Source organism: Suricata suricatta, chromosome 9, assembly GCF_006229205.1.
Source record: "Suricata suricatta isolate VVHF042 chromosome 9, meerkat_22Aug2017_6uvM2_HiC, whole genome shotgun sequence".
Taxonomy (NCBI): domain Eukaryota; kingdom Metazoa; phylum Chordata; class Mammalia; order Carnivora; family Herpestidae; genus Suricata; species Suricata suricatta.
In genome coordinates, this window is record NC_043708.1 from 136,306,926 (window position 1) to 136,330,546 (window position 23,621).

The 23,621-nt window shown below is 53.1% G+C and overlaps 2 protein-coding genes and 1 long non-coding RNA gene across 8 annotated transcripts in view; 1 reads left to right on the forward strand and 2 right to left on the reverse strand.

Annotated features, from left to right (window-relative positions):
* Positions 1-1,859: 1,859 nt before the first annotated feature.
* RPS17 (ribosomal protein S17) lies at positions 1,860-5,197 on the reverse strand. The gene is made up of 5 exons (XM_029950741.1): positions 5,091-5,197; positions 4,654-4,805; positions 4,163-4,268; positions 3,423-3,488; positions 1,860-1,986 (listed from the first exon to the last, which is right to left on the reverse strand). The coding sequence occupies exons 1-5, from the start codon at positions 5,091-5,093 to the stop codon at positions 1,906-1,908; spliced, it is 408 nt and encodes a 135-aa protein (XP_029806601.1). The 5' UTR covers positions 5,094-5,197; the 3' UTR covers positions 1,860-1,905.
* Positions 4,800-15,661, forward strand: LOC115301051. Of its 2 annotated transcripts, XR_003912954.1 has the most exons (3): positions 4,800-5,454; positions 5,826-5,989; positions 15,376-15,661. It is a non-coding gene; the product is annotated as an uncharacterized LOC115301051 (long non-coding RNA). The 2 variants fall into 2 exon arrangements; XR_003912953.1 differs by lacking the exon at positions 5,826-5,989.
* The window catches only part of CPEB1 (cytoplasmic polyadenylation element binding protein 1), a 91,382-nt gene continuing 74,653 nt past the window's right edge, over positions 6,893-23,621 (reverse strand). For 4 of the 5 annotated variants that reach the window (XM_029950739.1, XM_029950737.1, XM_029950736.1 and 1 more), the window contains 9 exons: positions 20,794-21,020; positions 18,836-19,088; positions 16,844-16,957; positions 16,474-16,578; positions 15,489-15,625; positions 12,648-12,846; positions 10,925-11,019; positions 10,339-10,419; positions 6,893-8,360 (listed from right to left, as the gene is read on the reverse strand). In XM_029950739.1, the coding sequence (XP_029806599.1) occupies positions 8,250-8,360; positions 10,339-10,419; positions 10,925-11,019; positions 12,648-12,846; positions 15,489-15,625; positions 16,474-16,578; positions 16,844-16,957; positions 18,836-19,088; positions 20,794-21,020 (1,322 nt within the window). In that variant the 3' untranslated portion in view covers positions 6,893-8,249. The remainder of the gene's footprint in view (positions 8,361-10,338; positions 10,420-10,924; positions 11,020-12,647; positions 12,847-15,488; positions 15,626-16,473; positions 16,579-16,843; positions 16,958-18,835; positions 19,089-20,793; positions 21,021-23,621) is intronic. The other variant, XM_029950740.1, reaches the window with a different exon arrangement.

The following is a 23,621-nucleotide window of genomic DNA, read 5'->3' on the forward strand; positions in this document are numbered from 1 at the left end:
CAGCCCCGGGGGCGGGGCCGAGCCACCTGCTGCTGCGAGGCGCCGCCGCCGGTGCGGCTGAGCCCGGTCTGGCCCGGAGGAGCTCGTGGGCTCGGCAGGAGCATCCAGCAGCTTCTGCGAGCCGTGCGCTCCCAGCCGGAGGCCTGCACCCTCGCTGCTCGAGGCTCCGGGCCGCAGGGGCCGCAGGGGCCGCAGGCAACGGGAAGGAGCAAGGACGCTGTCTCCCGGGGCGGGGGGAAGCAGCAGAGGTCACGGCGAACTGCCTGGCTGCCGGCTTCACCTTTTATTGGTCCTCTGGGTCCCCCATGCAGAGCGCCCAGCCCTTTCCCCACGCCAGACCAAACACCGAAGGGGCGGGTGCGGGAGGCGGCTTGGAGCGCGGTGATATTTAGAAGGCAGAGTATTTGCTGGGGACGCCCGACCCCACACAGAAAACGGGAACAAGTTTGTTGTGAATTGAGAGCGAGCTTCCTTGTGGAATTACAATATCCCTGACCTCCTCCCCGCGTTTGCCAATTACAAAGGGGAAAAGACAACTTCACGATGGAGAAATGACAGGTGCACCTTAACCTAAGTGCTCGTTGTAAACGTCACCCCAGATGTGAGGAGATCCTGCCTCCTGCAATGAAGCGCCAAGCACCCAGGATCAGGTCTGTGGCATTCCTACAGAAAAGCGTAGATTAAATCGAGTTATGAGGAAACACCAAACCACCCAAACTCAAGGACATTCTACAAAGTCAATTACTTTTACTCAGAAATGCCAGTCATGAAAGACACAGAAAGGAGGCTCGAGGGACACGCACCCTAGACGCAGGGATTCCCGGATGGACCTGGAACAGGGCAAAGAACGAACTATAGGAGACATGACCAGGAAATTGGCAAAAATTGATGACGGACTGTGGATTCAGGCGTGTACCCATGCGGACCTTCCCGGTTTTGCACACCGTACTGTGGTTACGTGAGTGTCCTTGTTCCTAGAAAGTAGACGCTGGACTATTTGGGGCAAAAGGGCGCGCTTCTAGCTTTATCGTGTACACACGCGTACAAAGGGACAAAATGAACTGGTGCGTCTGGGAGCTGAAATTCCTGTGCCACTTTTGCAAAGGTTCCGCAAGGCAAATCGCATCAAAACCGTGACCCGTGTTGACAATGCTTGCTGGAGCTATGTGCTGGCCACGGGCCGGTGCCCGCCACCTCCTTGCAGGGACCTGGACACACAGGCCCAGGGTGCCCTGGACACAAAAAGCGGGCAAACGTGTGATCACCCACTGCAGGGCTCCTTCCCCCCCCCCCCCCCCCCCCCCCCCCCCCCCCCCCCCCCCCCCCCCCCCCCCCCCCCCCCCCCCCCCCCCCCCCCCCCCCCCCCGCAGGCACCAGCCCAGCAGTGCTGCTCCCGCCCCCTCTGACCAGGAGCTCAGAGCTACCCACCTGGGGCACACTAGCGGCTCTGCCTCCCTTTAAACAGATGCACCCCCTCCACCTTCACTCCCACCTGAACGTCCTATGTCCCAGGTTCTGGGCAGACCCCACCCACAAAGCCCAACCTTCAAACACCTGAGGAGTGTCACCCTTTCAAGGTTCACTGGCCTAGACTGTGTGTGCCCAAGAGGCCAAGCATCAAACATCCAGGGCAGGCGGGGTCAGGGGCAAGGATCTCCTGACTTCTGCATGAAGCCAAGGTTAATGCCCAGGGCCTGCCAGGACCAGGCAGGGTGGCTCGGCGCTCCACTGGCCGTGTGGGCACCACCCAGAGGCGACTTACAGGGGCTCCCGCTGCACAGTGCTCTTCAGGATTTCTCCCTCGAGAAAGAACTCCTGCCCTTAGTGCTACTGGCACAGAACCCACAGAGGACACAGGCAAGGTTATTGTCCGAGGTTTATTGAAGACATTACAGCACAGCAGATTCAGACGGCTCCACGTGGTGTTTTGAAATTCATCCCAACAGTGGGCTGAGTGACCTGCAGGTTGGACAGACTGCCGAAGTCCTGGGAAAAAAAAACCAACAACATGGGTTCAGTGTGGCTGGCCCGCTGAGATCTGTGGTAAAAGTCCCAGCACCGCCGCCAGGCCGTGCCCATCGGCTCCCACCGGCTTGGGGCCAGGGACCCAACAGGGGCCTTCTCCCTGCCCCAGAGCCAAAGTCACAAGGGGTCTAGCTGAGATCTGAAGGAATGTGCTCCAACAGCCAGATGGCACTGTGCTGTCCCGCACACTGTAGGAGTTTTAGCAGCATCCCCGGCCTCTACCCACTCAAGTCCGCTCATACCCCCGTGGCTGGAACGTTGCCAAATGTCCGGAGGGTCATCTTTTCCTTTGAGGATCACTGCTCTAGACCACACCCAGGAAGCGTCACCAGTTCAAACAGTTGTCAGGAGCCTGCTGCACACTGGGAACGTCACATCCCAGTTCATCCTCAAAACCCAACTCTAAAGCAACTGAAAGGTTGCATTCAGGATAGTGATTATTTCTGGACTTTCAGCTATGCTCGTAATGTTTTTCTGAAACTGGGTGGTGGGTACAGAGTTCATTCTGCTCCCTACCTTTCTGAAGGTCTTAAACATTTCATGATCATAAAAAAAAAAAAAAAAAAAAAAAAAAAAAAAGGAGTTGCTTTAAACCACTGTGGACTGGGCCTTCGAAGCCCAGGTTACCTTAACCGAACTGTGGAGAACACTAGGAGAAGCCACATAAAGCCAACTGAACTGCCAGAACCGTGCGCAGAGACCGCCGGCCACGTGAGTGGCCAGCTTACGGACACAGAAGGAGTGACACCCCCGAGGGAAGGCATGAAATACGAAAAGACAACCGGAGCTGGAACCAAGGAGCAAAGGTTAAGGCAAGACGACAAGGAAAGAGAGGAGGGGCCGGAAGTCACGCCAGAATGGCCAATGGCTTTGGGAACGGTCTTCCGTGCAGCGCAAGCTTGAACCCCATCTTGGAGGCAGTGTGTCTGGTGGTCCAAGTGTAGATGGATTTCCCAACCCTGCCGCCTACCAGCATTCAAACTGCCCCTTCCTCAACTAGGAAACGCAAACAACAGGATGCCTCTCTTGGGGCCTGCTGAGGACGGAAGAAAGTAAGGTCTAAAAGATGATAAGAATGCCTGGTGGCTAGTATCATCAGGGCCAATAGAAAGCTACTGATGGTTCTTTTTTCTTTTTAATGTTTTTTATTTTTGAGAGACAGAGAGAGAGACAGCACGAGCAGGGGAGGGTCAGAGAGAGGGAGACACAGAATCCGAAGCAGGCTCCAGGCTCTGAGCTAGCTGTCAGCACAGAGCCTGATGTGGGGCTCGAACCCACGAACCGTGAGATCATGACCCGAGCGAAAGCTGGATGCTTAACCGACTGAGCCACCCAGGCGCCCCTACTGATGGTTCTTGAAATCCTTAGGAAGTCTTAGGAATTCAGTGAACACTTACCAAGAGTTTCAACATTTCCTTAGTGTCAGGATCTACTTCAATGATCTCCTGATCCAGGGCTGAGACCTAGAAGGAAGACAGGTCCCAAATATCAACCAGTGAGTCCTGTCTAGCTATCCCCACCTTTTCACCAGGATTCTTTTTTTTATTAAAAGATTTTTTAAAATGTTTACTTATTTTTGAGAGACAGAGACAGCACGAGCAGGGGAGGATCAGAGAGACGGAGACAGGAATCCGAAGAAAGGCCCCAGGCTCTGAGCTGCTGTCAGCACAGAGCCCGAAGCTTCACCGACTGAGCCACCTGGGCGCCCCTCACCGTGGTTCTTAAATGGAGGGGAGGGCATGCTGTGGCAAGGTGAGCAGTCTGCTTAACGAGGGTCAGTTCTCCTGGTTTCACCTTTGTTTACCCTCATGAACATCCAACCAGTTTTCAGTAAACGTCAACACTAGGCTCACACCTCGGGAACCCTATGCGAAGGCAAATAATCAAACCAAAAGGGCAATCCTCCAACACACACCACGAAGGGCTCTCACATGAGAAGCCAGAACGGACCCAAACGGACCAGACAGGGCAGAAGAGGCTATGGCACGGGCACGTGGGTTACGGGCACCTAGAGCTGGCTCAGGGGTTAGACGGACAGAAGACCTCCGGAGTCTCGGCGGAGGTCCCTCGGGAAACTAGGCACCTGCTTCTCTCGCAGGCTGCGCCAGAGGCCCAGAGAAGGACCCCGGAAGTTTACCTCGGGTACGTAATTATCCCTCCTTTCTCTCTCCTCCTCCTGAAGCTTGATGGAGATGCCTCTCACCGGGCCTCTCTGAATCCGCTTCATCAGATGCGTGACATAGCTGCAAAGGGCACGTGCCAGTCAGCGCCCCGGCCCCCGCCGGCCCCCGCCCCCGCTCGGCCGGGAAAAGGGGGCGGGACTCACCAGCCCGGGAGCGCGCGCGCGCGCCCAGCTCCGCCGCCTGCGCGCACTCTGCTCGCGTTCTTTGCGAGCCACCCAATCCTCCACCTCCAGCTTTCTCGGCCGTCCCCCGCCTCCCTTGTTCCTTCCGACGTCCCTGCCGCGGCGTGTCACCAGGACAGCCCCGTCCGAGAGGGCAGGCCCGCAAGAGAACCCGCCGCGTCTCGTCCCGACACCAGCAGCAGGGCCGCCGGCCAGCTCCCGAGTCGGAGCTTGGCGGACGCCGCGCCGCGCCTCCCCACCCTCCGCCAGACTCGTCAGCTCACCCTGCGATCTTGTTACGGAGCTTCTTGCTGGGAATAATGGCGATCTCCTCGCACACGCGCTTGTTGGTGTGGAAGTCGTTGCCCAGGCGCGTGTAGTACTTCTCAATGATGACCCGGGCCGCCTTCTTCACGGTCTTGGTGCGGACGCGGCCCTGCGGGTTGGATAACACGGGGTCACTCGCGAGCCGCGGCAGCCCTCCGAGGAAGAGTGCGGCGTCCCCGTCCGACGGGAGCAGGATCGCGGGCTGGGGATGAGCCCCAAGGGAGAGGAGGGCCGGCCGGGCAGCGCTGGAGCGAGGAGCTCAGCGCGGAGGCCAGGGGGCCGCGGAGGCTAGGACCTGGCGGGGCCTGGCGCCCAGCCTCGAAGGCTGGGGGCCGCGGAAAGCGGCGGATGGAGGACGATTGACGGGGACGGGGCCTCGGGTTAAGATACCTACCATGTTGGCGGGTATAGTAAAAGAGGAAACAGGAAGCAAAAGAGAGGCCTATAAAGAGCGGGCCAGAAAGGCGCTTCCGCTTAACCTGGGACGCGCAGAGCCCAGCCGGGAACTCCACAGCGACTCCTGGCGGGGCGGGGCGGAAGTGCACGCGACCCGTCTTCTCCGCCCCCTGCGGACCAGGCTTCCGCTCCCCGTCTCGCCGCGCCCCGGGATGTCCTGGGCCGGCTGCTTCTGCTCCTCGTTCTAGGACTAGATCGCTTTGCGTGCCCTAGACCAGAAGGGGTGCGTGTCTTCTGCACGCGTGGGCGAGACGGAGGGAGGCTTTAGCGTCCTGGGGACCGCGATTCGGGAGTGTGTAAAGGTAAGCAGGGATGGTGCCCCTCCCCTCCCTGGACCCTCAACGTCCCTGGGTCATGGAGACCTGCGGGTCTAGCTTGGGGGTCGGGGGTGTGCCTAGGAGAGGCTGAGCTCATTTCTTCCCAGTCTCTGCTCGTGTCACATTATCAGGAGCTTTCCCTCCAACTTTAGCATCAGCAGCCTCTTAAATCTGCTGTAAGATTTCTTAGCACTTGTCATGGTGACTTGTCTTATTTCCTAAGCAGCGACAGTCAGGGCCATTTTGCTTAGCTAATTCCCAGCTCCTCTAAAGCTCAAACATGCAGGCCGAGGGCCCAGTCCACCCAAGGTGCTCCCAGCCCCCGAGGCACCTCCTCCAACCACCTCTGTCTTCAGGCTGTTCCCGCCACACCCATCCCGGAACCAGGCCCTTCTGAAGCCGCCAGAGCAGACTTCCCCTGGCATTCCCTGCCCCCTCCTCCGGCTCTGCTCGCCCAACTCTGCAGCCAGTCCCAGGCCACCTGACCTAAGAAAAGGCTGAGCTGGCCAGGTGGCATGAGGTAAGAGGCCCTGGGCTGGACCCTACCTGGTCACCTTGGCCAGACCATACTTTGGGAACAGGCGGCTGTATAGGACGGAAGCCCTCTCCCCGCAAGTGACAGGTTTCTTATCCTGAATGATGAGGGGAACAGAGGGGAGAAGAGATGCCTCTATGCCATGTGGAATAGGAGAAGAGGACCCCAAAAGGGAGGGTGTGTCATGGCCCCTGAGGGAATCGCAGGAGCTTTACCAGCACCAGCAAACTTCAAGCCAGGCTGCTGCCAGCCAGGCCTCTCGCTCTCGGCCCAAGGACTCCCAGCTCCCCCTCCAACAGTGAAGGCTCGCACATCTCGCAGCAGGGGTGCTTCAGTGTGCCAGGTTCTCTTCCAAAGCCTCGGTCCGGCAGCAGGGCCCGGCACAGCCTACCTGGAAGAACCATCAGCAGACCCTCTCACAAATCCTGGGAGCCTGTGATAGAGTCCAGAGTAACAGGGCTCTGAAAGAGCAAAAAATAAGTTTCTCTGGCTCAGAAAGGGGCCGGGTCAGCACGGATGAGCCCAAGAGGGTGGGAGGCCCCCCAAGAAGAATCCAGCCTGGAGCTTACAGGCGGCCTGAGCTGTGCCTCCGGCTTCTCCAAGCTGGGTCCGAGGCTCTGAGAAGAGGGGCTCCACGAAGCCTGTGTGGGAGGGCTTTTTATGCTCGGACTAAAGCTATCCGCCCGCCCGAGAGGCATCGCCAAGGCGCACTTGACCATAAGATGGCCAAGGAGTATGCACAGGGGCAGGTCTCCCACACATCCCCGCCATCAAGCCGGGCTGGAACCCCGTCACAGAAAACCCAAGGAAGCACGAATTTTTACCCTCCAGGCCTCTGGCCCCACAGCCCCACTGCTCCCACACCTCAGACAGAGACAGAACCAGAACTCTGCTGCAACGTGTTTATTATGTGCCAAAAAAACTACACCACAGCTTACTCCACAGTCTGTAGGAGGGCGCAGGCTTGCCTGCATACACTACAATGAGGTAGAGACTCCACACACAGCTTCACAAAGCCCACAGAGCAGCTGGGATATGCAACAATGGACGGCAGCTCAGCAGGAGGGAGGGGTGGGACACTGGTTCTTTGGCACACAGCTTCCCAGAGAGGGGCGAGTAGGTGTTTTCTTTTTTTTTTTAAAAAAGAAGAAAGAAAAAGTCAAGTTTTCAAATCCAGTAGCATTTCAGTGACTGCAACTGTTCCTTCATACGTTTCTCAACTGAAAGAAATAAGGAAAGGGTACTTGCCCCCTCTGAGAGAAAGGGCTCCTGCGAGCCTTCACCTGCCCCCACCAAAAAGCAGCCCTTTTTTTTTTTTTTTAGCTCAGTTACAAAAGAAAAAAGTCCTGTGACTTTGTGATTAAAAACTTCTATCAACCCTCCCCCCCCACGTAAGTGCAACTTAAGAAGGTGCGATAAACCATTTAAAACTATATACAGCAGCCACTCAAATACCATTTATCCGGTCCAGTTTCAAATCCAAAACGAATTTTTTTTTATTCTTGTTGCAAATGCCTCGATTTGCAACTGTGAGAAACAGTGACCAGCAGTCCCCCAGACACAGATTTGCTATCATGTTAAAAGCTGCCAGGAAAGAAAAAAAAAAAAATCTCTTGTTCCAAACGACTTAAAAACTGTTTTAAGGAGTGTAAAAAGGAACCGGTAAAAACCCTCGAGCGTAAAATATGAAATATGATTTTGGTTTAAATGAAGAGCAAAGTCTCCTTGTTGTTTACAGTAAAAAACACCAGCTGAACACTCAGTTTATGCCGTTCAGGTGGGGGTTAAATAAATGGAAAGGCACTGTATGGCAACTGCAGGAACAGACCCAACGAGACCTCACACCATCACCATCAGTATTGCAAGGAATGTAAAAAAGCGCTTTTAATAAATAAACCTAGATGTAGGCGTCGTGTCAATACCTCCCGGACACGTCGTTCTTTTTTTGTTGTTTTTTTCTTTTTTTTTTGCTTTTCATCGGCAAAATGAGGAACTAAAATCTGGGAAAACTACAGAGTCGCCTGGAGGGTGAGCCAGAGGGTCCTTGCCCTAGCACACCCCCTGAAAACAAAACCCGACAAAACTCATTGTGCAGTAATTAGTGCAGAAACAAAGACAGATTCAGCAAGTGCAAAGGTGACTACAGATTTTCCCTTGTCCTTGGGAAGCCAGCTCTCCCTGGTCACCAGGGGCAGGACGGTGCAGGCTTCGGCCTGACCGCCGGCCGTGGGCACGGCCAGCCCCTCTAGCTGGCATCTCGGTTCTTCTGGTTCCGCATCAGGGGGCTGTGGTGGCGGAGGCCCTCCATGCTGTGCCGCCAGTGCCAGCAGCTCCGGCAGAAGTACTTGAAGCACACCTGGTGGGGAAGAGGGAGAGACGCCACAGCCATGTTGGCACCAGCACGGGCTGCTGCCCACGCTGCCTGCCCGCTCTGGAGACAGAGGAGGGGATTCCTGGCGGTCTCCATGGAGTTAGAAGACACGGTCTTGGGGAACCTTTTCACCCCAAACACAAGAGGCCAGACCAACCGTGGCAAACCCACTGAGCGACTAGATCAGACACGCTGACTCCTACTTTGCACAGAGACCAAGCGGGCTCTGCTCACCCCTCCCACCGCCAGGGCTGCTCGCCAGGCCTCTGCCCCTCCACCTCCTACAGAGCAGCTGTAGCCCTCATGGCTCCGTGTCCCAACATGCTAGGCAACCTTGGTATGCACCTCGGTCTCGGTCCCCCTCTTGCTGGCTGGGACACCTCAGCCCACCCACTGACCTTTCAATGATTACCTGAAAGTGGGGATCATCTGTTACTGGTACTGACACTCCTGAGTCTGCTAGGAGGGGCTGGCCACAGAGATTCTTGCTCCCTTGCTCTGGGCTTTACCCGAGAACCCGAGTTTGCCTCACACCCTCACTTTGGAGCCTCCAATTTAACTCTTATCCCCTGGAACCTCCAAGCCTGAGCAATAAGCACCACTGCAAATAAAAAACCAACCAAAAAAACCCAAACCAAGCATGACTAGCAGTGGGTGTCTCAACAGGCATGACTTCCCCTAACTCTTGTCAAATCATGGGACCAGCCAGCAACACTGGCCACGTGGAAACCCATCAGGAATGGGGACTTTCAGGTAGCACTCCAAGCCCACTGCATCAGAATCTGCACGGAAACAAGATCCTGGGGGCACCTGGGGGGTTCAGTCAGTTGAGCATCTGACTCTTGGTTTCAGCTCAGGTCATAATCCCAGGGTCTGGGATCACACCCCCCACATCGGGCTCCGTGCTGAGTGTGGAGCCTGCTTAGGATTCCCTCTCTCTCAGGCACCTGAGTGGCTCAGTCAGCTAAGCCCCCAACTCTTAATTTCGGCTTAGGTCATGATCTCACAGTCATGAAAATGAACTCCGCAATGGGCTCTGTGCTGACAGGGAGGAGCCTGCTTGGGATTCTCTCTCCCTCTCCCCTGCTCACTCGCACTTTCTCTCTCCCCCACTGCCCCTCCCTCTTGCACTCCCTCTCTCTCAAAAAAAAAAAAAATTAAATAAACCAGATCCTCAAGTGATGAGTATTCATGAACACCTGAGAAAGGCTGCCCCAACACCCACGCACTCCTGTTCCTGGCCAGGAACATGCACCGGAAAGCTGCCCGTGTCTGACAACTGTGAATACAAACCAGGTACAAATACACGTGCAGCAGTTCATAGGTAGAGAAGGGGTCCCTGAGTTGGGAAAATCAGCCGAGAAGGCCTGAGTCAGAACTCTGGTGCTCAACTCAGTTGGTCGAGTGTCCAGCTTTGGCTCAGGTCACTGATCTCACGGTTTGTGGGTTCGAGCCCCACGTCAGGCTCCGTGCCGCGCTGACAGCTCAGAGCCTCTCGCCCAGAGTCTGTGTCTCCCTCTCTCTCTGACCCTCCCCTGCTCACGATGCCTCTCTCTCAAAAATAATAAAACATTAAAAACAAATTTTTAATTAAAAAAGTAATAAAAGAACTATGGTGCCTGGTCACAGGGACTGCTGACCTACCCACCCAGCTGCCTCTCATTCACAAACACAACCCCGCCTCCCCCGGCCAGCCTCGGGGCCACACTGCACACAACACCCCAGGCACCGGGGAGGCCAGCGTATCAAGACTGGACTCAAAGATTTTCCCAAGAATTTTTCATTCAGCTATCCAAGCAGGTCCCTGCTCTGACCATCAGAGCATGTTACTGCTGTCTCCTCTGTGCTCTTAGACAGCCACAAGGTAACTGAGAGCACCAACATTCTAGTGACAAATGTGACAGGACAGTTTTTAATTGAGGGCAAGGACTTCCTAGACATCTGGAGTACCTAGGGGACTCACCTGATCTCGACAGAAGAAAGGACCAGGCTGAGAACTGCAGATATGACACAGAGAGTCTTCTAGGTAGGGGTCAATCTGAACCTGCACAAAGCAAAAGAGGAGAATGAGGTGGCTCTTCTTGGTAGGAGGCCGAACAGGCCAGAAGAGAGGGGACATTACGGGGTTGTTCCAGGAGTGTAGGACGTTCACTGTCTTCAGGCGAGCACTGCGGGGAGAGCGCACCAACAGCCCCCAGAGCTGGCTGGCAGGCGCCACAAGGTGGGGTTCTCAGTGAACCACACAGCAGCATTCAGTCACCCAGCACCAGGTCAGCACTCAGAGAACGCGGGTCAGGCTGGAGAACGGGAAGCCAGCTGCCCAGCGATGCCAGTCAAATCCCCAGTGAGGGCAGACAGCTCGCACACTGAACAGGCTCAACAGTCCCGGCTTCCCTCCCTCCTGAGCCTCCCGTGGCCAGGCCATTCTCCACCCCAACCTTCAGGTGAGTGCCCAGGAGCCTGACCCACTGCCTGCACACCCCCAGCGCACAAACACCCCTGGTCTCAGGCCTGCCCAGAGTAGTGAAGGTCCAGACCGGTGCACTCACCTTCTTGGTGAACTTGGTGGTTTTGATCTCCACAAAAGCAGCACTGACTGCTTTCAGATAACTGCGTTGGTTATTGAAAGTCACACGACCAGATCCTAGAACAAGAGAACCTTCTAGCCAAATTCACCCAAATGCTACTTGTCAACACTCGGGATACCCTGTTTCTAGACCAGGGCTGTGAGACAGAAATGGAATGGGAGATACTTAACATAATTTTAAGTCTCAAAAGCCACATTTAAGTGAAAAGATGGAATTAATTTTTATAATTTATTTAACCCAATATATCCAAAATACTTCATCTCAACAGGTGGCACTAGCCCTATTTTAAGCACACAGCAACCACATTTATCAGACAGCGTAGTTACAGACCACGGTGGCGCAAACCCACTCGGGAGTGGGGAAGGGGTCACTGACTGGACTGGGGAGGAAAGAGGGCACCTCAGGGACTCAGCAGGCTGAACACCTGACTCTTGATTCTGTCTCCTGTCATGACCCCAGGGTTGCGGAGGAGCCCTACACCCAGGCCCTCGCCGTGCGTGGGACCCGCTTCAGACCCTCGCTCCCGCTCCCCCTGTCTGCCCCTCCCAGCTGATACATCTTTCTCCTTCAAAAACACAACAGAAAGAATGAAGCTCACAAGAAGTGTGGGAGGAAAGAGACTCCCCTGGAGCGCCCGTGTGAAGCCGAGGCAGCGGGCCCCCGCCCGGCCTGGAGGCAGGGGGGCCGGAGGAAGCGTCTCCTGCCAAACGCGGCCTCTGCCCCGCTGGCCCCGGTCTGTGGCACGGCCCCGAGGAGCACACGGTGCCCCTTCCCGGTCAGACGCAGTGCGGGCAGGCACACGAATCATCTGGGGAGGTGGGTCAGCCGGGTCTTGATCACGAAGTTCAGGCTCCATTCCCCTTCCAAACCCACCACCAAGATCACTCTATGACGGGGGAATAAATCTCCTTCCCCGGGGGACTGACCCAAACCCCAGCAGTCAGGCCCACAGACTCCCCTAAGCTAGGACGCCACAGGCCAGGACTACACGCTGTTGCTCGGTTCACCCAGTGTCCTCCCTCAACCTGACTCTGGTCTGTGACCCTAGAGACAGGGCCACTTTTCAAGAACTTTTTTTTTTTTTTTAACATTTTATTTATTTTTGCGAGACAGACAGAGAGAGAAAGAATGAATGAGCAGGGGAGGGGCAGAGAGGGAGGAGGAGGGTCAGAGAGAGGGGGAGACACAGAATCCGAAGCAGGCTCCAGGCTCTGAGCTGTCAGCACAGAGCCCAACACGGGGCTCGAACCCATGAACCGTGAGGTCATGACCTGAGCTGAAGTTGGCCGCTTAACTGACTGAGCCCCCCAGCCGCCCCTCAAGAACTCTTAACAACAACAACAACAGGCAAGTTCAGGGAAGTCCTGGCCTTTTAATGAAATTTTACCTGTTGTCTGTCCCAGACTGGTTTAGCTTCCAACTTAAAGCTCCTACGTCATTTCCCCCTCCTATCACCTCCTATGGTCCCCTACCACTTTCTCCCCCTTAGGAGGAAGTGGTGGGGAGGGGTGGGTGCAGATGGTGGGTACTGGTGGCTTATCCAGAAAAAGATGCTATGCTGCTGGCCATGCTGATCTGCAGACCTGGGTCAGGCCTCCTCTCCGTTCTCAGGGGAAGTACCGCAATCTCGGTCCAGCACGGCCCCAGGGGCCACCCAGCTCCCACACAGAAGTGGGACACTTACCAATGGGATACTTGTGCTTATCTGTGTCAATCCCAGCATACACCACTCCACCAAATAGGTCATTCAAGATGGCTGCCAGGGCCTCAGCGTTGAGCATCCCATGCAGGGCACCAACAAACACCGTCCTGCTGGGGTCAAGTCTCTGAGATGGGCTCCGGACAAAGTTGCTATCAGCCAAGACCCAGGGGATCACCTGCACCTGGAAACCACCCAAAAGTACATCAGCTCCAGCCGGGAGCCAGACAGACCGGCTCCCGCACCAGGAGGCACACGCTCAGGAGACGCTCAAATGGGCTGCTGAGGCCCACCTGGTGGGGCAGCCAGGGAGTGGGGGAGCCCAGTCCCAGGCACACAGGCAGCTGCCTCACCAGCCCCAACCAAAGCTGCACTTTACTGAGTCCTTGTGTCCAAAATGGGGCCAACACATGCAAGAGCAGTCACTCTTCCTGGAGAGCAGGCACAACGGTACCCAACGGTCACACCCAGGAGCCTAGCGCTCTGTCACAGCCTTCAACTGTGTGGTTCCAGCAGAGGACCACAGTCACCGGTGAGCAGAGGTCATGAAGGACTCAGAAACTGAGGGGCAGAAGCTGGAAGGACAGAGGGTGGAGATGCTTGAGGCACCACTGTGAGATGGCCGCTGGCCTACTGTGTGCATCAGTGGGCGAGCCAGGGGCAGCGAAGTGACTGGAGAGGTGCGGGCGGCGGTCTCAAAGAGCAGCGACACACCAGGGCAGGGGCTGACTGGGTCATCTGCCTCGGAGTCCCCTGAGCTTAGAAAAACTCTGGAGTCGCAGGTGGAGGACTCACTCCACCAGGAAGGGAGCTGACAGACCAGTGGTGTTTTTGGAAAGTAGATCTTTAAAGATCCAACAAGTCTCGAAGCAGGAAGAGACCTGAGGCAGAAACCAGCAGCTGGGACGGCAGTCTAAGACCTGGAGGCGGCTGGTGGTGCTGGGCACACAACAGGCAAGACCGAGAAGATTCTTCAACAGAGGAGCCTGTAGAAGTCAGACTGCCTGGGCACGGTGGGGAAATGAAGAATCAGGGGCTGATGGGATCCAGGCCTAGAAGACCTGAATGAGCAGCTGACTGGGGGGCTCAGGTCACTGGAAGATGAAAAGCCGATTTTGCTTTTTCCACCCCCACGGAGAAGTCTCACAGTCTTGGTCTACATCCCAAGGGCCAGCAAGCTTTTCAGGCTTTTCCTTACACTCAAGAGTCAAGGATTACAGGACACCCCCAAGAAAGGCGCCGTGGGAAGGCAGGGCCCCTGGAGGATGTGAGTCTGGGTCTAAAAGTGAGAGGAAGGAGTCCAATGCCGACTGCACCGGGGGCAGGGAGGGGACACAAGGAAGTAAGAGTCTGAGAGGAAGGAGACCCAAGACAGCCCACAGCAGCGTGTCCAAGAAAGACGGAGTCACTGCACGGGGATGAGGCAGAACAGGGGACAAGGAGGCTGTCAGCAGGGCACTAAGGAGGCTCAGGGGTCTGTGGTAGGACCATGGCAGCCTCTCACTGTGAAAGCAGGGGACAGGGACCAGGAAGCGTGTTAACTAGGCCCCGGGATGTAACGAGGTAGGAGACAGTCATGGGCCCGACGACCGTGAAGACAGCTATGCCAGGCTGAGGGGAGCGTGTGGCGGGTCACTGTGTGCAGCAGGAAGACAAACTTACCCTGTCACTAAGAATGTGAACTAACACCAGGAAACAACGATAAAACAAAGAGCCAGCTTTGTTACTTGCATTGTTTATTTTAAATCTGATGTGACTATCTCAGTAGTTCCCCCCCACCCTTTACCCTAAGATTTTACTTTCTGGTGCAGTTTTAGGGTTCACAGCAAAACTGAGCTGACAGAGTCCCTGCCCTAAAAATCCTGTGTTCCACCTGTGCACCCCTTCCTCCCTTCCCCATGACCCCTGGCAGCTGATCTTTTCATTAAAATAGGCATTTCAAGTCCCCCTTTTATAGACAAGTAGTGAAACTACTCTGTTACAATAGTGCAGTCATGTCATGGCACATTTGTGGAAACTCCTAGAATGTACAACAGACACCAAGACTGAATGAACCCTAACGTAAACCACGAACTTTGGGGGGAAGTTTCAGATGAACCACGTTTAAAAACAACACTGATCCCTCAACGCAAAACGTCCTTTGACAAGTGGCTTTCAAAGGTCATCTGCTAGAACCAGTTGGGGAGCTTGGTCAGCAGCGGAGAATCTTAAGCTCGTCCCAAACTGGCTCAGTAAGTCTGAGCCTGCTTAGGGTCACGCGGTGAGGGCTCAGACAGAGGAACTCGGCCGGGACCTGTGGGGCTGGGGGCACAGGCCGACACAGGGCCAGGAGCAGGGGAGGCCCAAGGAGAGACGAGTGTGTGGAGGGACGCACACAGCTGATGAAGCCCCACATGGGAGAGAGAAGAGGTGATCCACGGACGGTGTGGGCTGGAGAGGAATTTACCCACCACAGACGGGAAGTTGCAAGGCACAGCCTGAGGGCAGGACTAGGGAGAAGCTGCTGTAGATTATCAGTTAAACCCAAGTGGAGAAAGCTGCTGTTTACAATTTCATTTCTAAGACCACAGGCATGGGACAGAACTGTTGGCCGGAGTAAGGGTTGGGATGTAGTCTGGTCACCACAGGCAGAAGCACACATACACCATTAAAGACCAAAGGTGTTTGTTTTTCTAATATAACAGAGTATTTTGCTGTATTTACTTTAAAACAGGAGGAGCAGGCTTTCTGCCGCAGCAGGAACAGCGGAGTGCTCACCGCCTGTGGGAGCCCCACCGCCTTGGGCACCAGCCACCCCCACCCAGAGAGGACGCCGGGCCAACACACCTCCTTACAGCGCATCCTTCGGCTGGACATCTTGAAGTAATATTCACTCAGGCCATCTGGGCTCAGTGGGTCATGAGAGCAAGCCTGAAGCAAGGCCCGGACAGACTTCTCCAGTTCGAAGACCAGATACACATACCCTAGTTCCAATAAAAGGAGAACCTGTATTAACATCCCTCAGGTGTCACTCCGCAGTCTTGGTTCTCCAGAAGGGAGTAAGAGACATTTTTGTCCTACTCCCGAAAAGCCTCTGAAAGGAAGACGGGCCAGGCCACGGGAGGGAGCAGCACACCCTCTCCCACCTGGGGAGAGAGGGGACCGGCATGGTGGGACGCAGGATCCCATCCCAACGACACTGCCGTCCATCCCACAACACACAGCCTGTTCTGGCCAGCAGAGCCAGGCTGTCCTGGGGCAGGAGGGCAGGGCTGCAGCCGGTCAGCTGGGCCACGGAGGTACTGCTTTAAAAGCCTAGTTAGACCAGTGGTTCAGTTCATCGGAACATTTTCAGTGAAGATGGGGCAGAGTGAAAATAGCACCTGCTCCTTTCTACAGGGAAGGGATCTCATTTCAGACCAGTGAGGAGTCAGATGCTTGGTCCTCATTCCTGCCAACTCCAAAGGGATCTAAGAATTAGGTCAGGCAACAATGTAACTGGGCAAGAAAGGCAGGCAAAGGAAAGCTTTTCAGACACCTCGTTTTGAGAGGAAAGTAGCTGCCGGGGTTCAGATTTGGAGGGAAGTGCACGAGGGAGTGTCACTGAGCATGGTTCACGGACAGATCGCTCCAACTGCAGGATAAATTTGGAGCGATGGAACATTAGCTCAGAGGGATGTGCTAGGTTGAACAGAAGTGCTATCAGCCCAAAGTTCTGTGCTCGGGAGTGCCCAAACCATGTGACCAGCATGCGGTGGGAGATCCCAGCATCCCTCAGTGCAAGTACGTACTAGGGAGAGGGAAAAAAAAGCTCCTACCATGTCTGTATTACCTTTAGGCATATTACCTTTGGGAGGACACCGGGGGTGCTTGCCATCCTTACCAGGCCACTCCACACTCAAAGAGCCAAACACACGGAAGGTGTTAACCAATCCAGCTGCAGAGAGATGGAAAAAAAATGGCAGAAACCGAGGCACTGTCCTCCCCAGGAAGGTGCAAACACAGGAGCACCAGCATTCTTCTCCCTGACTTTTCTCCCTTGGCAAACAACTCAGAAGTGACCTTCTGATGGGTCCCAGATGACAGGTATAAGCACCAGACACAGTAGCAAGATGGTAGCTACAGGTTCAGGTCCAAGTTTAATGCTCTTGAGAGACCTGCTCCACCATCAGTGCTCCAAGCAGGCCTCAGAGGCAGCTCACCTTCCGTGATATCCCAGGGAACGCCGCCTAGGAACACCTTGCAGGAGTAGATGGGGTTCTTGTAGTTCCGGGGAGGCAGCTGGCCGCTCCAGGTACAGGTCGCCTCATTCACAGCTTTGGTAGACAAGACGACAAAGAGAGAAAGAAATGGGTCAGACTCAACGAAGTCACTGCTCCTTCCTGGGATGACCTCATCCTGGAAGAGCTACCCAGGCCACAGCCCTAGCCTGGCTGCTGTAAGAAAAGTCACCACTATTCAGAAAGGCAAGGAACCTTACACCTCATCAAACCAGTTGGCCCAGTAGGACAACTCTAAACCACTACTTCTGTCTCCACTAGAACACAAAGTGAGAGCAAAGCAGATGTGTAGGGTAAAAATGACCACGACCCAAGCTATTTTCAAAAATATAACTGATAAGTTAACCACAAAGCAGTTTAACCTAGTCATGGCTTACAATCCTGACTGATTTAAATTTCTAATTACTTTAAAATAAACAGAGCAATCTTCTATACAATGTTCTACAGACTTACTGGTCCAAACCAGCCTTCTCCCCGAATATTCAAATGAGGAACATTCTATTGTTTTTCTGTCTGCACTCTGAACTCATCAGTCACAGAAGTCAGGACTACTGCCAGTAAAAACGACGACTACAACCCAAAAAGACAAAGTGTCTCAACCGCTCCCTGAGTCAGAACCAGGCCCCATCACTGCTGGAGCTGTCTCCATGGTACCTGGTCAGACACTGGGCCTTCCTTGATGCCAGCACTGTAAGAGAGTGGATTTTCCCCAAACCAATCTGCTTCCTGCTTATACCACATCCAAGTTTGTCTAAACCCACTGTGAAGTTCCTCTGACAACACCTCATTACAAAACACTTCTTTGCTGCAGAGTGGAAACCGTCCTCTGTGTGGCCTGCTCCGGTAACTTCTAGAGGCCTCTTTGTTCTTGGTGACCAGTTCAGCCTTGTCTTTAATCCTGCCCCCTGCTCAGGCTGTGCCTTTCCAGATCAGAGACTAACCTCAGTGGGGACAGGCTAATCCTTCCCTGGTTTACTCCTTCAGCACTGGGGCAGACAGCCAATGAAATGAACCATCATTTCCATTCAGGACAATGACATGGAAGCTCATTCCTTAAAAGGCCCAATGTGTTGCTATGCCAAGAACTTGGGTACCATCAGCAATATTTTCAAACAAAAACATAAATCGATATAATGGCCTCATCCAAAAGCAAGGTAATGTCATTCCACAGGCAAACAATGGCATTAGTACAAACATGGGTTGCCAAAACCATTATGTGAACAGGGCAGCAGAACTATCAGGGGAGAATGAGATCAGACCCAGCTCTGTGACTCGAAAGACAGGCAACCAATGGATGGAGAACTACACGTTCACTTAGTCATCAACTCCAGAACCTGAGAAGAGCAGCTGGCAAGCACCTCCCTGAAGCCTCAGTCAAGAATGACTTATTAAGACCCATTTACTTCCAACTACTGGTATAAGATGCAGAACAGACTCAATCCATGTTTAAGGTCATTTACCTGACAGAACCAAAGGGTCCCTGGGGGACCAGGACACCCCTGACCCAAATACGCGTCACTCGGGAAGGGAGCTCTAGCAGGGGTTATGTCTGACAGGTCTTTGGATTAGAACGGGGAGAGGTAAACAAAATTCTGGGCAGCGCTTCCAGGATTCCTCCTGAAGACACCCACCCATGGAAGCATCAAAAGCAACACTAGCACACAGCCAATCTCCACAAAGGAGCACAACTCTGTATGAGTGAGCACAGCCTCTTTCCTCTGCTTGGCTTCTAAGAAGTTCCTGAGTTTGTCCCATTAGCACTCATTTCACAGGACAGACCATTCTTTGCAGATCCAGAGACCTCAATACTCGATGAAGTCCTCTTCTGGACAGTTCAGTCTGTGAACTAAGGTCACTTACTCTCTGTGCCTGGAATGAGGCCTCCGGCCCCCACAGGGCGACAGCCACACTCACCTGCAGCTTGCCGGTGCAGCCTGGCCTCTCTCTCTATGCTGAAGGGGTCTTTGGGAGCTTCGAGGAGGTCCCAGGATGGCCACACAGACGCTCCTGGCCATCTCTTTGATGCACTGGTTGGGGACGGGCTGACTGCAGCGAGAGCAGCTTGCTCTTGGTCCATCCGGGACCCAACCCCCATTTTTAAAGGGTCTCTGGGACCACCCCCTGTCAGAGACAGGAAGGGCAGAGGAGGGGAAATGCGAAGGCTTGACTGGGGGAGGAGAAAGGAAGATGCAGGTTTTTAAAGGACAGTTTTGTTATAAAAGTAATAATCACACTATAGAAACAAAAAATACCACTTAGCTCTGATATTTTCTTTCAGACTTTCTTCTTATACGTTTTTAGAGTAGCTGCCCATAAACTAAATTTAAACTACTTTTCTCCCCAACTCAACTTTTTCTTTTCATATTGCCAGGCAGTCTTTATCATCATTTTAAATTAATTTATGATATTCTATTTAGGGAACGAGCTACATTTTACTGACCTATCCCCCTACTGTTAAATATTCAGACACATTCCACGTTTTCAGGATTATAAATAAAATCTTGAAGTAGTATAGCTTCCTCTAATTTTGTGGGGTTTTTTCTTGTCTGATTCCTGCCTGGCAAATGCCAAAGTGGTTTCCGTGAGGGTTCTGTGTTCTATCAGAGATGTGGGAGAGCGCGGGTTTCACTATAAGCCTGTGTCAAGGCTCTATTACTAATTTAAGTGGGTCAAGATAACACCACGTTATCAAAAAAACAAATTGCTCAATATTTCCTGTAAGTTCAAATACGGCCTGCCTCTATTTACTTCTTCTGCGAGCTAGTGTGCCCACATCCCTTCGTCAATTAGCCTCTGGGGTAGGGTATCTGACAAAGTTCTTTCAACAAAATCTCAAACTATTAAGTCAGTTATGAGGTAAATTTCCAAGACCGAGCTCCATCTAAATGAACATAAACAGAACCAGAAGAATCTAATCCCATGTTATAGGGGAGTAAACTACAGCCCAGATAACTGAAGGGACCTGCTGTGGTTGCCCCTCTGGAAACATGGTCTAAACATAAAACCAACAGGCAGTGGGAACAGCAACGCCAGCTCTCATGTTCTAGGACAGGCTGATGGGTGACAAGGTGGGTCCTAAAAGGTCATGCTATGGATGGGAAACTAGCCACCATCCAATGTTGCCAATCCTGGAAAGAAAAGAGCAGAGGGCAGGAAAATAAGCTTTCCTATCCAGTGAACAGTCAGCTGGCGGGTGGGGTTGGCAGCACAGGAAGTCAGGCTCAGAAGGCACCTGCTACTGCATTTTATTTCAGGATGATTTCTCACTGCCATGCCCATGTATTTACTTCTGCTGTCCCCTCTGCCTCCTTCATTCTAACCCATCTGCCAGCTCCACTCAGCACGGGCACCATACACGTCACACGCGGTCGTGGAGAAGGAGCACGTAGTACATAAATTAACTCGAGGCAACATTTCACAGATCCCTCATAGCCTCAGACTGAGAGGTGGCAGGGGTCAGTGAAGAGAATATGGGAGCTACAGTCAATCTGATCTGGACAGAAATCCCAGCTCTGATCATGACTAATGTTAATTTTTAAAACCATCACTTAAACTTTCTGAGGGAATGCATGTAAAGGTACTTAAGCGATAGACACAGGCTGAGGCTCAAGAAAGTGACCAAGCAGGTCAAGAAACAGACCACCGCCAGGACCCCCATATTAACTTCGGAACTTAACTACGTCTCCAAGCTCCTGAAGCAGCTCCGAGAGCCGGCAGCTGGGGGCCTGAAATGGGTTGCTCGTGAGCGTACAAGGCATCCTCCACTCCACTGAGGATAAGCTCCGTACGCGCCCACGGTGGCCTGCACCTCCTGCCCGCATTCTGGCTAACGCACTTGCCTTGCCCATCCCACTCCCCGACAAGTTACGTACAATCAAATCTGAGAGATGATCCGATCCAGAACTGAAGCCACTGGTGTCGGAGTCGGAGGGGCTGCTAGAACGGGAGTCCAAGATGGGACGGGTGTCTAGGCGGGTTCCTCTAACTGAGGGTGCTGGAAACTTGTCCACCAAGTCAGATCCAAGGGGGTCTAGAGGCAGGAAGCTCAAGGGGGGTTTCCCCAGGACACTGCCCAGTGGGTTGTGGAGCATGCTCAGTACTAGGAGACAAAGAAATAAGGAGGGCTCAGGGCCTCTTCGTTTTCTTCCCAGTCCAGAGTCCTTCCCTTCTCCCCCAGAGCTGCCCAACGAGACACCCAAAGGCACAACCACAGAAGCATGACAGAATTATCATTAGAATGTAAGAAGCAGACAAATCTCCAACACCTACCACAGCCAACCAGGGCCCGTAAGGGGTAGTTACAGGACAGCTTTTTGAAGACCAGAGTTCTTGCTGTGACAGTAGCAGCAAAACTGCTCTCTGCCACCCAGACGTAAAGGGTCAGTCCCAACATTTGGGAAGTGTGCCAATGGGTACCCTGATCACAACTGCTATCTGAATACACATGTCCACATTGCCTCAGGAGGCATCTTCAGCACAATTACGAAGTCCAAACCACATTTCCTCCTTACTGCCTGCCAACATGTTTATTCAAAGAATTCCCACCTTCCTTTTTTTTTTTATTACTTTTTTTAATGTTTGTTTTTGAAAGACAGAGCATGAGCCGGGGAGGGACAGAGAGAAAGGGAGAGAGAAGGAGACACAGAATCCAAAGCAGGTTCCACACTCTGAGCTGTCAGCAGAGTCTGAGGCAGCGTTCGAACCCACAAATTGTGAGATCATGACCTGAGCTGAAATCAGACACCCAACTGACTGAACCACCCAGGCGCCCCAAGAATTCCTACCTAACACTATACAGCTAAAATATACAATTCCAGGACGTGTCCCACAAGTCTGGTTCAGAATAAGCATGTCGCTTTGTCAGAGAAGTTCCCTCATGCAGTGTTCTTGCATATACAGACTCTCTCCTGCACACCCCTAACTTCAGACACTGAGGACAGAGCAGAATGACGGTGCGGACGAACCTGCAATGGAACCCTAGGTCAGCACCACCGCTATACGGCTGTGTGCTCAGGGAAGCAGAGTCCCCATTTTCTCAGAGCAGCCTGAGTGGAGCATCAACTATTTCAATTACACCATCGGGAAGGTTCATAGTTAGACAGCAGGTGGAGAGTGCTCAGTAGAGCAGTGCCCAGCACATGAGAGATAGTTCAATACCAAACGTTAAAAAAAAAAAAAAAAAAAAAAGAGTGAGGCAAAGGCCAAAAGAGATCAGAGAGGTAAAGTGGACAGAAGAGAACATTTTTCCACCCATGGCTTTGAAGAATTAAGAAATCCAAAGGAAACACACCTGTTATCCATGAGGAGGAGGAATCAACGTGTTTTGCCATGGAGCATGGTGGCATGCGGGCCAGGGAAGAAGCATTAATCTGACACTGGTTTCATCTGAAGAAAGGGGCAAACACCCACCTCAAAATGGCTGAGAGGAGAAACCAAAATCACGTGTTGAAGCGTGTAAGTGCTCAGCCGACGGCGGCAGTGACCGGCTCCCCCACCAGTCAGTGAGTGAAACACAGGCCACCAAGGCGGGTCACCTCTCTGGTTCTGAGTCCGTGCAAATGCCTGCTGGGGGCTGTGCGGAGTCTCCAGAGGCAGGAACCCACCTCTCCAAACATGAAGTCAAAGTAAAAGCACGCTTTCAGAGAGCCAGAGCCACACGCCATTCACACAACAGAGCGCATGTGCCAGATGAGACCAGCCCACTCTCCTCTAGCCAAATGGCCTTCCTTTCAGATAAGGCAAATGTATCTTTAAGTGCAGAGGATACTGTGGACGTGTGTTTACTTTATTCTGATAAATATATCCTTTTTTTTTAAAATTTTTTTTAATGCTTTATTTATTTTTGATACAGAAGAGACAGAGCATGAGAGGGGGAGGGTCAGAGAGAGAGGGAGACACAGCATCTGAAACAGGCTCCAGGCTCTGAGCTAGCTGTCAGCACAGAGCCTGACATGGGGCTCGAACCCACGAATGTGAGATCCGACCTGAGCCGAAGTCGGAGGCTTAACCGACTGAGCCACCCAGGCGCCCCTGATAAATATATCCTTGATTTTAGAGAAACTGTCATACTGGTTTCCAAAAGGGGTACACCATCTTACATCCCTGCCTGCACTGACCTGGCCAATGCCTCGTATGATCAGTCTTTTTAATTCTAGCTGGTTTAAAAGGCATGGGGGCTGGGGACGGGGAAGCTGTCCCATATACAGCTAGGAGTCCATTCATTTATTACTTTGTGTTTTAAGGAAACATTCTTTTAACTAGGCCTTTGAAAGCAGTTTCCTAAGCACAAGCGTGTAACTATACATTGAGAGTCTCTCACTGTTGGATTCTGACATCCACTGGAAATAATCCTTGTCAAACTTCTCAAATACTCTTGACAAGCCCCTCCCCCTCATTGAAACACAAAAATCAAAGCCCTTGAGCTCCTACCCTGAGAAGGCAGGAAGTGTGAAGATTTATTGAAGGCTCCTTCCTGGTGCTGCAAAAGCAGGCATAAAACCTCTGAGAAAACTAGCAGATCATACACATCGGCCTTGCAAGTGGGTCCCAATGCCCTGGAGGGGGTCCTCTTTCTTCACATTTACAAACTTAGGCTCAGGGTGCTGAATAACGAGGTAACAACCAAATCACACAGACCTTTGAAAACCAAGGTAGAGCACTGAGACTTCATCCTGAAGGCCCCTGGCAGACACTGAGAAGC

Excerpts from the sequence above, each read along its gene's own strand:
- RPS17 (XM_029950741.1), bottom strand. Across the intron at positions 4,269-4,653 it reads CTCCGTAACAAGATCGCAGG|CTATGTCACGCATCTGATGA; the intron begins GTGAGCTGACGA and ends TGCCCTTTGCAG. Across the intron at positions 3,489-4,162 it reads GGGATAATTACGTACCCGAG|GTCTCAGCCCTGGATCAGGA; the intron begins GTAAACTTCCGG and ends TCTTCCTTCTAG.